At 38.0% G+C, this 15,976-nt stretch overlaps 2 protein-coding genes and 1 non-coding gene across 3 annotated transcripts; 1 reads left to right on the top strand and 2 right to left on the bottom strand.

Annotated features, from left to right (window-relative positions):
• Positions 1 to 5,023: 5,023 nt before the first annotated feature.
• LOC143577738 (uncharacterized) lies at positions 5,024 to 5,737 on the bottom strand. Its single transcript, XM_077061489.1, has 3 exons — positions 5,728 to 5,737; positions 5,462 to 5,633; positions 5,024 to 5,375 (listed from the first exon to the last, which is right to left on the bottom strand). The coding sequence occupies exons 1-3, from the start codon at positions 5,735 to 5,737 to the stop codon at positions 5,024 to 5,026; spliced, it is 534 nt and encodes a 177-aa protein (XP_076917604.1).
• A 1,965-nt stretch (positions 5,738 to 7,702) lies between these two features.
• On the bottom strand, positions 7,703 to 8,724 carry LOC143577737 (uncharacterized). Its single transcript, XM_077061487.1, has 3 exons — positions 8,445 to 8,724; positions 8,032 to 8,397; positions 7,703 to 7,947 (listed from the first exon to the last, which is right to left on the bottom strand). Exons 1-3 carry the CDS (start codon positions 8,722 to 8,724, stop codon positions 7,703 to 7,705), a joined length of 891 nt encoding a protein of 296 aa, XP_076917602.1.
• A 1,014-nt stretch (positions 8,725 to 9,738) lies between these two features.
• Positions 9,739 to 9,845, top strand: LOC143577744 (small nucleolar RNA R71). The gene has a single exon (XR_013143159.1). It is a non-coding gene; the product is annotated as a small nucleolar RNA R71 (small nucleolar RNA).
• Positions 9,846 to 15,976: the final 6,131 nt, after the last annotated feature.

Raw genomic sequence — 15,976 nt, 5'->3', positions numbered from 1 at the left:
ATCTCTTTTAATGTTCATAACAATGCTCATTATGAGCTAAAATCCATTTACCATCTAAAATATATGAAAAAACTTTGTTTTACTTGATGATTATGTGAAACATGTGGTTTAGTTTGGTATAGTACATGGTTATTTTGCAATTATCCTTTGATGAAGAAATGTTTTATCACTTTAACTCAATACATCAAGGTTGATGATTAACAATCATTCATGTTCTTGGAGACTAGAAATGGAAAAATGAATACTTTGATAACTTATTCAAGATAAAACATGGATCCTTATGTTGTACTTAGAAATGATGAGATATAAGTTATGATCTATTTCTCTAGTTTTGATAACTCTAAAATAACATTGTTAACACGATTGCTTAGGTTATCATGCTAGTTAAAGAAATCATATGTTAATGGAATGTGTAATTATAACCTAATTAAATCAACCAAGGGGAGGTTGTGTGAGTTAACTATAACCACTCGAAGTTGTTATAATTGGTATTTGAGAAATCGAAGTCAATCCTAATCGTTCCACTATACCAAATTACTTGTCTACTTAAATTGACATTCTCGTGGTAGCATAATATTAAGCATAGGATAGACTTGAAAATACGCATGCTACTTTCTTTTATGTCATATAATATGTTCACTTAGAAATGAGGGACTATTCTATCATATACTATTAGGACAAGTTTATCACATGTTTATATAATAATCATCAAGGAAGAATGGAGTTGATTCTTGATCTTAGGTGGTAACCTTCATATAATTGAATTACTCACTTAGAATTTCTCTTCTTGTCACCTATATATTATATATAAGTATTTCTATTTTATAAAAAGCTTGAAAATCAACCTCAAAATGATAAAACCCTCCGATTAAAGTAAGACAAAGATTCATTATTAGAAGCATTTGTGTCCACATATCGATACTTGGTTCTTACCAATATCTATTATAAATATACGATAGGTACACTTGCCTATTTTGTGTGTGTTTAGTCTTAGTAGAAATCACTTTTATAAATTTAAAACACGATCTTGTACAAAAGCTAAAATCTCTAATCTTTCATGTTTTAACCACACACGCAGCACACATCAGTCATCGTATACATGTAAGTGCAATACGATATGGACCAAATACGTTGTGTCACTATACTAAGCTATAAGGCAGAAATGTAACATCCTGCTTTCGATAATATTAATAAAGGAAATTTCGTTTATTATTGGCGTGTCGTTAATCAGTTAAATAAATAAAATATTAGAGAGTGGGCTTGGACATTAAAGGATGGAATAAGTGATGGAACGGGCCTTAGGTCCATGGGTTTAAGAGAGTATAAATATCCCTTAAACCCTAAACCTTTCCATTTTTATCCATCTCTACACCATAGGTCCATGACGTGTGTGAATATATATATATAAAAATTTAAATAAAAGTTCCACACAAATCGGGTTTTAAAATAGGTTTTCACCTACAAATAAACCACACACGAAAGGCAAGTGTACCTATCGTTTGTAATAAAGTGTCGTTAAGAACCGAGTATCAATCCATGGACACGACAAATTTCTAGTACTAAATCTTTGTAAATGACCAACCGAACAAGTAAATCTTACGTTGAATTTTAATTAACTAAATTTGCATACAATGAAAATAAGCAAGTAAAAAACACAAGAATATAATCAATCCAACAAACTACCTAGACATGAATCCACTCTACTAATATGATAAAATATCAATAATATGGTAAAACATCATGAATCTAAACATAAATACTAGATTACAATAAAGCAACCTAATACTAGCAAATAATCATCATGATGGGTTTTCAATCAAGAGATAAACATAGACTAACTTGTTTGTCAAAACAACAAAGTCTCATAATCAAAGGAAAGCTAGCATGAACAACATTCTAACCACCTAAGATTACACTTAAGTAGCCAAATTCATGAAATTAATATAAACTTATGAAACTTTAACTAGCAAGTCATCACCAAGTCAGGAATCATAACAACACTCATCAATTTTCCAATATTAAGTGTAGGGTTTCATACTCATCAATAATTATATAACCAAGTTAATTTTTACTAGTCATTCCTAACTTAGTAATGTAAACAAAGATTTCATGAACATTCAAAGTTTACAAACAAACATCTAGAACATAGTTTTCCAACATGAATGCCTAAACATTTGCAAAGCTAACAAGGTTATGTAACATAACAAGCATGAACACCATCAATATCAACTTATAAATTCAACCATATTCTTGAAAGAAAACCACTTTACCAAAATCATGCATAGATAATATATCACATTAATAAGAGTTTCGACATTGTCTAGATAGCAAAAGTAATTAGCCCATAAGGCTTAATACAACTACAATCAAACTAGAAATAAGCTTACAAAACATGTTCAAGAACAAAGGAATGAAAACTAAGATCAAGCAAGGATTGAAGAATGGAATGATGGATCTTGAGGATGGTGGAAGCCTTCAAACTCTTAAGGAACACAAAACATAAATTTCAAGAGTTATGAGAGAATCACCAAGGCTCCACACACCAAAATTAAGTGAAAACAAGTGTTTATAAGCTTCTGGTCAAAGTGCACGGTCATGCACAAAAAGTGCATGGTCGTGCATTTCCGGCACTAGCTAGTGCACTTTCAAAATTAATGTGTCTTGTCCTCGGCATCGGATATTGCACAGGCTCGTGCCCTCGGAATTGCATGATGGTGCACAAAATGTGCATGATGGTGCAGTTTCACTTTTGGCACGATAGTAGATGTGCACGGGTTCCAATAAAGGTGCACCATCATGCACATAAAGTGCATGATGGTGTAGTTTCTCAGCATGGTCATGCACTTTCATAGCATGGTCATGCACGTTGGCACGGTATCAGTTGTGCACGGGTTCCAATAAAGGTGCATGGTCATGCACTTTCATAGCATGGTCATGCACTTTGGCACGGTATCAGATGTGCACGGGTTCCAATAAAGGTGCGTGGTGGTGCACTAAAAGCGCATGATGGTGCAGTTTGGTCAGCATGGTCATACACTTCCTTAGCATGGTCATGCACCGGCTCAGCATGGTCATGCACTTTCTTAGCATGGTCATGCACTTTTGGCAGATTCTTGATTTTTGTTCAAAAAACGCCATCTTTTCATCATTTCTTCGTCGGGCGGGCGCCCGGACCTGCAAATTCATAAATAACTCAAATAAGTACCGAATACAACGAATTTGCATGGAGTTTTACCAAAATAAGAGGATAATTTGATGCTAAAAGGTGTACACTTTGTGTTACATCAAACATCCCCACACTTGAACTTTGCTTGTCCTCAAGAAAATGAAACAAACTCCACAAAAACAAGAATAACCCGCAAGCAATAATCATTCAAAGTTTTTAAAAGATTTACAAGCAAGCACTATTGATGTTTCCAAACAAGCCTATTAAAAATGAAGACATAGTCTAAAGAACATTACATTTGTTGCCATCACATTCCCACCTTGCAAACCTCACAATGTTCACTCATACACTCGGCTATATTTAGTGATCATACATGTAATATTGTATGTTGAGAACACTCGATGCCAAGACGATGACCAAACAAAGCATAGGCTTATTTAAGGCTCAAATCTAACCGACACATACATAACATAAAAAATGAGTACTTGAGGGTTGTAATTTGGCTTAGGGTTAGGGTGTGGAATTTTTGGGAAAAGTGATTAAAATGCTAGAAAATCCGGAACTAAGCTAGCTATAAATGAAAAGTAACTACTAAAAAAACCAAGTGGTCTAAACGAACCGAGAGCTAACGAACCAAAAATTGCTCTTTGAAATCAAACTTCATCAATATGGGATGAACCAAATTTCTTATTCTTCTCTTATTTTCTTGTAACATTTTTTTTTCTCTCTCTCTCTTTTTTTTTGGCTTTTTTTTTTTGCAGAAAGACTATACAAATGAATACAAACTTATAAAACACTTTGGGAGATAGCGTTGTGCTTCTAATATTCCCAAGTGATAAAATACATGAAAATGAAATGAAAAACAAGCTAACTTAGCCGAACCGGATTTCTAACCAAAAATGGGTGAAAAGTAAAAGGCTTTATGGCTAAGTGGGCGATAAAAATAGGGCGAAAAAGGAAAACACGGGAAAAGGCTAAACATGGGCTACTAGGGGAATAATGTGGGTAAGGGAAATATAAGTGAAAAATGGCTAGACATGGGTTTATCCTAAATTCCTCAAATGGTTTATACTATGTATGTGTATATGGTTTGAAATGCATGCCAAAAACAAGTTCTACTTGCAATAATCACCCGGCTCACTCAATTGCCCGCAAAAACATGAGCAAAAACAACTGACTAGGCTAACTCACGGAAACGGGCGGAATGGGTAATTTTTGCAAAGTAAGAATGTGAATCTTTTTGTTTGTCATGTTTAAAGGTATGTCTTTTTAAAGATTTTCGGCTTGAATGTCTTAAAGATTTGTGCTTAAGGACAATGCAATTAAAGTTTGAATTAATGGTTATTATTTGTTACAAAAATTTATTTAGGAGTTTTGCAAAAAAAAAAAATTTAATTTTAGACAAACAAAGTTCAAATTCCCTCCCCACACTTGAATTTTACAACACCCTCAATGTACAACAAAAAACTATAAAAGTAAAGTGCAAAGAGAGAACAGAAAACTCCCCTGAAATCCAGAAAGCTGCCAGAAGGTGACTCCCAAGACTCGGCAATGTGGCAATCCAAAGACCCGACCATGCGATCATGAGCATCCAACAACCAACCTGGCAAAGCAACCAAAGAAAAAAAACAAACCAAAATATGCCCATGACATGCTCAATAAACACAACAATTTCAAATCCATAACATAACAAAAGAACCAAATCCATAATACAATCCATAAGATAGTCTACACACTAACAAAGTACTACACAAATAAACATAAACACAAAGTAACACTAAACACATAAAAAAACTACGAAATTCCTAAACATGCTAAATTTTGAAGGAGTCGATAGCAGACTCACACTCCCCACACTTATTTCATGGGGTGGAGGGCGAGAACCTCCAAGGCAACCTCGACCGGCTCACCCAAATACTGTTTCAAACGATGACCGTTCACCTTGAAGATGCGTCCATCCTCATGGCCGATCTCAACGGTACCGTAGTCGAATACTTGCCTCACACTAAAGGGGCCGGACCATCGAGATTTCAACTTCCCAGAGAATAAACGAAGGTGAGAATTGTAAAGAAAAACACGATCGCCTAATTGGAATTGTTTGTGGTCCTTCAAGTGGGCATCATGAAGCCTTTTGGTCCTCTCCTTGTAAATTTTTGAGTTTTCATAAGCTTGACCTCTCAATTCCTCAAGCTCATGAATCTGACTAAACCTGTTTTTGCCCGCACATGCAAGATCAAGATTAACACTTTTCAAAACCCAATAGGTTTTATGCTCGAGCTCAACAGGGAAATGAACGCTTTTCCGTACACCAATTTAAACGGTGCCGTACCAATCGGTATTTTGTTGGCGGTACGGAAAGCCCATAATGCATCATCCAACTTCCCGATTGTTTTTGCCCGTTCGTCTGCGGGTGATATGCTGTAGAGAAGTGATGATAAACACCGTATCGGGACAACGCCTTTTCCAACTGGGCATTACAGAAATGAGTCCCACGATCACTAATCAATGCTTTGGGGACACCAAAGCGAGAAAACAACTTCTACAAGAATTTCACCACCGACCTAGCGTCATTAGTGGGCAAGGCTTGTGCCTCGGCCCACTTTGAAACATAGTCAACGGCTACTTGGATGTAACGGTGGCTGAAAGAAGTCAGGAAAGGTCCCATGAAATCGATGCCCCACACATCAAAACTTCGCAAACCTGAATCGGTCGTTGGGGCATCTCGTCTCATGATGAGATGTTGCTTGCCCTTTGGCAAGCATCACAAGACTGCACCATGTCATGAGCATCACGGAAGATGGTTGGCCAAAAGAAACCGGCATCAAAGACCTTCTTCGCGGTGGATGTGGCTCCATGGTGTCCTCCGGTCGGGCCCTCGTGGCAGTGACTCAGGATTTTGCGTGCTTCATCACCATACACGCACCTACGAACGAGCTGATCAGCTCTGACACGAAACAAATAGGGATCCTCCCAAAAATAATGCTTAACATCAGAAAATAATTTCTTTTTTTGCTGGTGAGTAAGGCCCTTCAAAACGATCCCACTCGCAAGGAAATTTGCAATGTCCGCGAACCAAGGAAGATCATCATCTCGCGCCTCAATATGCATGAGGAACTCGTGGGGGAAATTGTCATTTATGTGGACCCCCACTTGTTCCGATGAAGCTGAGCACTCAAGACGAGAGAGATGATCGGCCGCGACATTCTCAGCGCCCTTTTTGTCACGAATCTCAATGTCAAACTCCTGCAGCAATAAAATTCAACGAATGAGTCTCGGCTTCGCATCTTGTTTACTGAAAAAAGATAACGAAGTACTGCATGATCCGTGAACACGATGGTCTTAGAAAGGATAAGATAAGACCGAAATTTATCGAATGCAAAGACGACCGCAAGGAGCTCTTTCTCGGTAGTCGTGTAATGATCCTGCGCGTCATTCAGAGTCCTGCTCTCATAGTAAATCGGGTGAAAATGCTTATCCCGTCTTTGACCTAAAACCGCCCCGACTGCAAAATCTCTAGCATCACACATCAACTCAAAAGGAAGAGTCCAGTCGGGGGCTACCATGATAGGAGTGTTTACCAATTTCTCCTTCAACAACTCAAATGCACGAAGGCACTCGGAGGAGAAAATGAACAGGGCATCCTTCTCGAGGAGCTTAGTCATTGGGCGGGCGATTTGGGAAAAGTCCTTTATGAATCGCCGATAAAAACCCGCGTGACCAAGAAAACTCCTAATAGACTTCACCGAATTCGGTGGCGGAAGCTTAGAAAGTGGTATCAATTTTGGCTCGATCAACCTCAAGCCCCGCCTGTGAAATCTTATGCCCTAATACAATGCCCTCCTTCACCATGAAGTGGCATTTCTCCCTATTAAGAACAAGGTTGGCCTCTTCTCACCTGGCCAACATTTTTTCCAAATTTCTCAAACAATGATCAAAAGAACTCCCAAAAACAGAAAAGCCATCCATGAAACCTCCATGGAGTCCTCGATCATATCATGAAAAATCGCCACCATACATTTTTGAAATGTGGCAGAGGCATTACACAATCCAAAGGGCATCCGCTGGTAGGCGAATATGCCATAGGGACATGTGAATGTCGCCTTCTCCTGATCCTCAGGAGAGATGGGAATCTGAAAATATCCCGAGAAGCCTTCGAGAAAACAATAGAACATTTTTCCCGACAGTCGTTCTAACATCTGATCGATAAAAGGGAGGGGAAAATGATCATTTCTCGTGGCGTCATTGAGTTTGCGGTAATCAATGCAAACTCTCCATCCCGTGACGGTACAAGTAGGAATTAACTCGTTTTTCTCATTCATCACAACCGTCATACCGCCCTTTTCGGGACAACCCGCACAGGGCTCACCCATGGGGAATCAGAGATCGGATAAATCAATCCAGCATCGAGTAGCTTGATGACCTCTTTCTTCACAACGTCTTGCATATTAGGGTTGAGACGCCTTTGATGCTGCACCACAGGTTTGTACTCCTCCTCCATCAAGAACTTATGGGTACAATAGGATAGATTAATACCTTTTATATCCATAATCTTCCAAGCGGTCGCATGCTTGTGTCTTTTGAGAACCGTAAGCAATTTAACTTTCTCCTCACTCGACAAACTCGAGGCAAGCGGGACCCATCCTCCAAAAAGGCATACTCCAAATGGGACGGAAGTTCCTTAAGATCAATGGATGGTGGGTCCTCAACTAAAGGTTTTGCCTTAGGCTCGGCAACGCGATCAACATCCTCAATTTTCTCCAAACACTCAGGAGGCTCGTGGTCTACACCATAAACCAACTCCTCAAGTAGAGGGTCAATGACAAGGTCAGAACCATCTCCACTAATCAACTAAGTATCCAGAGAACTCTCCTCACACGTGTCCTGAAGGTGTTCACACACATAAGAACCAATGGTATCAATATAAAGCACGTCATCATGATCCTGTGGGTGTCGCATGGATTTCCCAATATCAAATGTCACCTCCTCGTCTCCAACTCTAAGAGTGAGTCTGCAGGTGCAGATATCAATGAGAGCTCTAGCAGTGGCTAGGAAAGGACAACCTAGGATAAGTGGTACATTTTTATCCTCATCCATGTCTAAGATCACAAAATCGACAGGAAACACGAAATTGTCGATTTTCACAAGCATATTCTCAACTATACCGCGAGGATATTTCACAAAACAGTCGGCAAGCTGGATGCTAATGCGAGTAGGCTTAGGCTCACCTAGGTCTAGTTTGGAAAAAAAACAGAATAGGGCATCAAGTTTATGCTAGCACCTAGGTCGGCTAAAGCATTACTAACCAACAAACTACCAATCAAACAAGGAATGGTGAAACTACCCGGATCAGTCATTTTTTTGGATAGTTTATTCTGAAGGACCGCAGAACACTCCTCATTCAAAGTAACACAAGAAAGCTCCTCCAACTTCTTCTTATTCGAGAGGACCTCTTTCAAGAACTTAGCATACTTCGGCATTTCTTTCAAGGCATCAAGGAAAGGAAGATTGATGTGTAACTGCTTAAAAAGCTCTAAGAATTTCCCATACTGCTCTTCCATCTTTTGTTTCTTCAAACGGCCTGGGTTGGAATCGGAGGAACATAAGTCCTGACTGGCTCACTGGGTTGTGCGGTACTTGCTGGGTCTAGCCTCGAGTGCACCTCACCAGAAGTCTCAGTATCGATCTCATCAGCAGTCGGTTTTGGTGTGGAAACCGATGCATCGATAGGAATGATAGTCCTACCACTCCTCAGGGTAATAGCCTTAGCTTCAGCATTTGGATTCCTTTCGGTGTTACTAGGAAGGCGCTGCCTCTCAGAGAGGAGTTGAGCAATCTGTCCAACTTGATTTTCGATGGTTTGCATGGACGCTTTCTGATTCCTCAAATCAAGATCGTGCCTCTGGCGAGTCTCATCAATTTTCAGGTTCCTTTGCTCAGCCAATTTGTTTGAGGTATCGGTCTTAGCTAAAAGTTGGGACAGAAGGCTTTCAACACTAGTCCCCCCACCTGACTGATTACCACTGCTGGAACCCTGAAATTAAGGCTTTTGCTGGTAAGATTGATTTTGGGTTTGAAATTGATAATTTGGCTTTCTATCAAAACCCGGTGGCATTTGATTTTGATTGCTGCCACCATCTTTCCAGCTGAAATTGGGGTGGTTTCTCCATCCCGGATTGTAGGTGTTGCTGTAGGCATTGTTTTGGCGGCCCACAAAGTCAACATCCTCCACCACCATGGCCTGCTGGCACTGACTGGTTTGGTGTTTTCCGTCACACACACCACAACGAGAACTAGATTTGACAAGATCAGATTGCATTTGGTCAAATCTTTTAGTAAGAGCTTCTAACTGGGCGGAGACAAGGGTGTTTTAATCAATGTGATGAACACCCTTAGAGTAAGGAATACAACGAGGCGGATTATACGCGAAACTCTTCATATCGGCTTTCTCCAAGATATCAAGCGCCTCATTTGGGGTACACCTACCGAAATCTCCTCCCGCAACCTGATCGATGGCTTGCTTTTGTGCCCCGGATAAAGCGTCAAAGAATGTACGGCACTGAAGCCAGCGACTCAAACTGTGATGAGGGCATTTTCTCAACAAGCCCTTGAACCTCTCCCATGCGGCATGAACTGACTCGTCATCATCGACACGAAAACCAGTGATGTTTTCTCGGAATTTAGCAGTTTTATCGGGTGGGAAATACTGAAGAAGAAACTGCTCAACTAATTGTTAGTGCACGGTTTTGCGTCTAGAGTCTTTGTATTTATCGTTAATGTTTTTTTTATTAATTAATGTAAAAATTAATATTTATTATTATCTAGTTTGCTAAGTTAAAGGCTAGTTCTCTATGGGATGTTAGCGAACTAGCCAAGTAATGTATTCCCTCCTGATTCGTTAGGGGATGTTAACGAATCAGGGGGTGCTTCGCTATGGTTATTTATGTAACGAAGGGGAAGCTGGTTCGCTAGGGGATGTTAGCGAACCAGATCACCTTCTATATATAGTGAACTACTGTTCACATTTATAAAGGTTTTGAGCTAATTAATGAATTGATGTTCAATCTCTCTCTCTCAAGCTTCACCTAATATTATACAAACGATACTGATAATATATTGATAATAGATATACATATATACAACACTGAATCGATGTTAATTATGAGCTAGATCTAGTACTAATCGGATATTCACAAATCTGAGATATGTTATTGTTATTGATTGGTATTCCGGGTCCAAACAAGTGGTATCAGAGCTGTTGGTACTCATTACACTTGATTTGGTGTTTTAATTATTTAGTTTTTGTTAGTTTTCGGTTTTGTTTGGTTTTGAATCGAATTTGGTTTGAATTGGTTGAATTATGGACGAATTGGATTGAATTCGTGTTGGTTAAGGTATTGTAGAGGTTCGGATTAAAGGAATTGTTGTTTGGTTTGGATTTGTGTTGTTTGGTATTGATTTCGGTTTAAGTCCGAAACAGAGTTATTGTTTTGGTCAAATTGGTAAGGTAATTAGTGTTAATTGGTTACGAGATGGTGTGTACTGGTTTCAGAATTGGTTTACGAGGATATTGGTAGGTTATTTGTGTGTTTTGGTTGAGTAATGAGAAAGTATTACGGATTTGTATATTTATGAGTTTCTAGGTTTCGAAGTTTGATGTTCATAATTCTGGAAAAATTACTTTGAATGTTTGAAGATTTGAAGATGAACGTAATTCGCTATCATCTGTACGTTGATTCGCTATATGTTTATCTGTGATTCGTTATCAATTTTGCTACTTCGCTACCTAGTTCGTTAATCAATTCGTGTGAGTTATTGGTTCGTGTTATCTAGTTCGTTAACTAGATTAACTGATTCGTGTGACACGCGTCCACGTTGGGATTTGTGTCATAACAACCTTTGCCGCGTGGCATAAGGTGTCAGAGTTTTCTACAAACGGTTGTAACAACCTGATTCGCTAATCCACTGTAGCTGATTCGCTAAGCATTCCTTAGTGATTCGTTAAGTTTATTTTGGTGATTCGTTGCTGATTATCATTTGATTCGCTAAACTAATCTTTTGTGATTCGTTTGGTCAATTCGTTAAGTTGACTTATCATTCGTTATCTGTTTCGTCATTTGATTTGATTGATTAATCTTATTTCGTCATTCGTTAACTTTCAATCTTAACTTTGTTAAGACTTGATTCGCTACACTATTCACAGTTCGTTATAACTGTTCACTGATTCGTTAACTTGACTTGTGATTCTCTAAACAAGTTTCTCATTCGTTAAGTTACTTCACCACTGATCAATCTTAACTTCGTTAAGGGTTGATCCGTTAAACATTGTTCACAGTTCGCTATAACTGTTCACAGATTGTTAAATTTTATTTACACCCTTTAATTTTTTGAAACTTTTCAAAGATGGCCGGTATGTATGCATTAGCGTCTCAAAACATGTTGATGCAACAGATGTTGCAACTTGATACCGAGATAGGTTCGCATTCTAAATGTCCAAGATTGATGAAGTTCAGTGACTTTGCCAAGTGGGAACCTCGGTTTCGTGCACATTTGGGATCTGTTCATCCTGATTGCTCTTACTGTCTTGATGAAGTTTATGTTGCACCAATGATTGGTGTTGATACTATTGGTTATACTCCTAAAGTTGTTTCTCAATACTCACAAGAAGAGAAGAAAGCTTTAGAAATCGAGATAAAAGCCTATTCTACTTTGACTATGGCATTACCAGAAAATATCTTTCATCAAGTTGGTAGTATCAAGAGATGTGCGTCTTTATTTCAACATCTGCGTATGAGAAGCATGGGAAACACAGCTGAGAGTAAGAAAGTGATGCTCAAGTTTCAGTTTCGAAACTTTAATCTATTGAAGGGAGAAACAGTTGAAGAGATGACTACAAGATTTAGTCATTTAATTGCTGAAATGGACAAGATGAAAATGGAAATTTCTGAAAGGGATAAAATTGACACTATTAAGAGTGTGCTTCCATGTTCTTACTCAACATTTCTAATGGTTTTGAAAGAGAATGACTATTTTGTGAATGAAGACTTGACGGCACTTGAATTTCTACAAAATATCGAAGCTAGAGAATACGATCTTAAGTGTCAAAAATCCTCCAAAGAAAATCAAGATCCTGCTTTCTATGGTGGAAGTATGCCTCTTAGTTCAACGATCTCTCCAATCACTGCTTTTCTTACTCATGATGCAAGTGAACAAGAATCAACTATGTTTAATGATCCAAAAGTTTGTTTCTACTCTGCTGGTAATTCTGGTGCATCTGGAAGTTCAACTAATACCAATCCATTTGCTACACCACCTAGTGTTAATATGAAAGAAGCTGAGCAAAACTTTACTTTTCTGACGGCTTTTATGTCTTCATATGAAAACTTAGTGAGTAGTAAGATTGCCACAAGTGATTTAACAGATGAGGACTATGATCAGATAGATCCAGATGATCTAGAAATCATGGATTTAAAATGGAACATGGCTATGATCGTTCGTAAAGTTAAAAGATTCATGCAGAGAACTGGAAAAGATCTTCCAGCTTTAAACAAGAAGTTGGGTTTTGACAAATTAAAAGTAAAGTGTTATAATTGTCAAGAATTTGGGCATTTCGCGAAGGAATGTGACAAACCAAGGAAAGAATACACTGGACCTCGTGGTCAAAGTCAAAATGCTTCTACACCACGAGGAAGTGATGCTGAAAAGAAACCATCTTCTTCTACAACACAAGCAATGTTAGCAGATGGAACTGATTGGTCACAACGGTTACTATGCAATGATGTTCAAGCAAATTTGGCTATGTTTGGGTTACATAAAGATTGTTAAGATGCAACTGGTAGTGAGATTTCTTCCGATAATGATTCTAGATCTGATTCTGACGAGTTTTGCGACAAGCCTTCCGAATCAATGTTTGCTTGCATGGTCAAGATCAATGAGGTTAGTAACTCTATTTCTGCTACTTCATTTGTTAAAGCATCATGTGTTGAATGTGAATCTAACAAATCTAAGTTAGAAGCATTGAAAAATCAAAATGATAGTCTAATAAGAGAAATTGCTTCTCTTAAGGATACTTATCGACAATCTCTTGAATCTCAAATGAGATCTCGAGAAAAGATTGAAGCATTGTCGATAAGTAACCATGATCTCAAAGCCGAGTTATCTGTGAAAATGACCATTAATGACCAAAAGTTTCAGGAAATCTTGAAACATCGTTCAAAGATAACTGAGCTTGAGAATGAGGTTCTTGAGTTGAAGAACAAATTGGGGAAATTTAGGAATTCATCTTTTCTGTTGAATGAAATTATTGAAGTATCTGGAAAACAAAAAGATTTCAAGAAAGGTATTGGTTTTGTTGAAATTCCACCACCTTTTCATAATGATTATAAAATTAATCCTTTTGCAAGAAAAGAAGAGGATTTGATTCAAAAAGATTCTGTGATTTCTGAAAAACCTAAATTGATTAAACCTGAAATTGTCAAACCCCAGGTTGCTCCTCAAAAACCTCATGTGGAAAGTAAAAGGTCTTTGTTGAAAATGTTGACAAAGTGATTATTGAAGATGTGTTTAAACCTGAGATTATACACAAGAATAAGAACATTCCTAGTTCTAATCATATTCTTTGCAAACCTCAAGAGTTTGAGGAAGCTGTGTATGTTTCATTCAAATCTCAAGCGAACAAGGAAGAAATTGTGAAAACCAAACCAGTGAGGGCAAAGAAGTCAGTTAAACTAAAGATTTCTGACGAGAACTTAATGCGTTTCATTAATCCTCCGAGTTCTAAGTCTTCATCAGCTAGAGTTTTTAAGTTAAAGGGAATGGATACGATGTTCACTGAAAAAGATATTCCAATAAGTATTATCAAACCTGAACTTATTGAGAGTGTTTTTGTCAATGAAACTTCAAAAATTCAAGAACTTGAACGTGTGTATGCTCAAACAAAAACTTCAGTTCAATTTGACCCACTGACTAAGGCAAAACAACTTTTAAAACAAGCTAAGAAAATTAACTTTGTGAAGTCAAATGGGACAGATACACTAAAAAGTTTTTCGAACTGTTCTAATTTAGATTTTTATTTAAAGAAGAAATCTGAATTATCTGATGAGTTTGCTAAGAGCATGACTAAAAATGTGAGTCATCATCAACCGTCTGCATCATTCATTCCAAATACTTCACAACATCACCGTGTAGACATGCGAACTTGTTTCTTGTGTGGTCAACAGGGTCACGTTGTGAGAAATTGTAGTCAGCAAAACTATCAGAATCTTCATCCTTTTATCAAGGACAAATCTAAGCCAATTCCATTGGTCAAGGAGATCCTGAAACGACCTATGTCGTATGCTGATGATACTCATATTTTGTTCTCTAATGTGAATCCTCGGAAGGTTCTTCATGTCAATGAGACACATGGTCAAGTGAAACCAAAATTCGTTCCAACTGAACCCATATGTCAGAACAAGAATTCAAACATTGTTCAGGCAGCTTACTTAAGACGAAAGTCTAGGAAGCCGGTAACTTATTCACAAGTGGCTGAACAACAGTTGAAATCTGTTAAAGTTAATGATCAAAGAGAAAACCAAGAGGTTCCCAAGACTGAGGCCTGGGCTGCCTTTTTGAACTAATCACTTTTGTTTGTGTGTAGAGTTCATCCAAGACCATCTCTGGTGAAAACTGGATCATGGATAGCGGATGTTCTCGTCATATCACTGGAAATCTCAACCTCTTATCAAATGTAAAAAATATTCAAGGGGGTTATGTAGCGTTTGCTGGGAATTCTGGGGGCATGATCACACAAGAGGGTGAAGTTTCAAATGGTCACATTACGTTTGAGAAAGTAAATTATTGCGACAAAGTTGATCATAACTTATTGAGTGTATCGCAGATTTGTGATAAAAAATACACTATGATATTTACTGACAAAGAATGTCTTATCTTGAAACCGGGTTATGTTATTCTCGAGGACATGGTTGTCATGCGATCACCACAATCAAATGATATTTATGTCTTAAATATGAGTTCTAAGGTATCCACATCGATCGAAACATGTTTTGTCTCGAAAGCAACCGAGAAAGACTCGATTCTATGGCATCGTAGAATGGGTCACATACATGTCAGAAAGATGAATTATTTAATGACAAATGACTTAGTTGAGGGTGTCTCGTTAAAGAATTTTAAGTTATCCGATCACTGCGTTGCACGCAAAAAGGGCAAGAAGAAGAAGAAGACACATCCCTCTAAGTTATTGAATTCCATTGATACTCCTCTTGAACGACTTCATATGGATTTGTTTGGTCCTGTGAATCGTGCGAGTATTTCTGGAGACTGGTATTGTCTTATCGTGACTGATGATTATTCAAGATACTTTTGGGTGTTATTTATGAGTTCGAAGGATCAAACACCGGTTTTGGTACAAAACCTTATTACTAAGATCGAATCACTGTATAAACAGAAGGTGAGGAGAATCCGAAGTGATAATGGTACTGAATTCAAAAACACTATATTGGATTTCTTTTGTATTCAAAAGGGAATTCACTGAGAATATAGTGCACCTTATGTACCTCAACAAAACGGTGTTGTTGAACAGAAAAATAGAACTCTGATTGAAGCTGCACGTACAATGCTCGCTGATTCAAAGCTTCCTGTCCAATTCTGGAATGAGGCAGTGAATACAGCTTGTTATACGCTTAATCGAGTTCTAACTGTGAAACGACTCAAGAAGACAAGCTACGAGATCTTAAATAATAGAAAACCTAATTTAAAGTACCTGGAACCATTTGGGTGTCCGTGTACAACGTTGAAGAAGGATTCGGGTAAATT

The sequence above is a fragment of the Bidens hawaiensis genome, unplaced genomic scaffold, assembly GCF_021521415.1.
Source record: "Bidens hawaiensis isolate Kalapana, Puna unplaced genomic scaffold, B.hawaiensis_p1.1 tig00028791_1, whole genome shotgun sequence".
NCBI classification, from domain to species: domain Eukaryota; kingdom Viridiplantae; phylum Streptophyta; class Magnoliopsida; order Asterales; family Asteraceae; genus Bidens; species Bidens hawaiensis.
The sequence above is the reverse complement of the archived record's forward strand: the minus strand, read 5'-3'. Positions and strand labels throughout refer to the sequence as shown.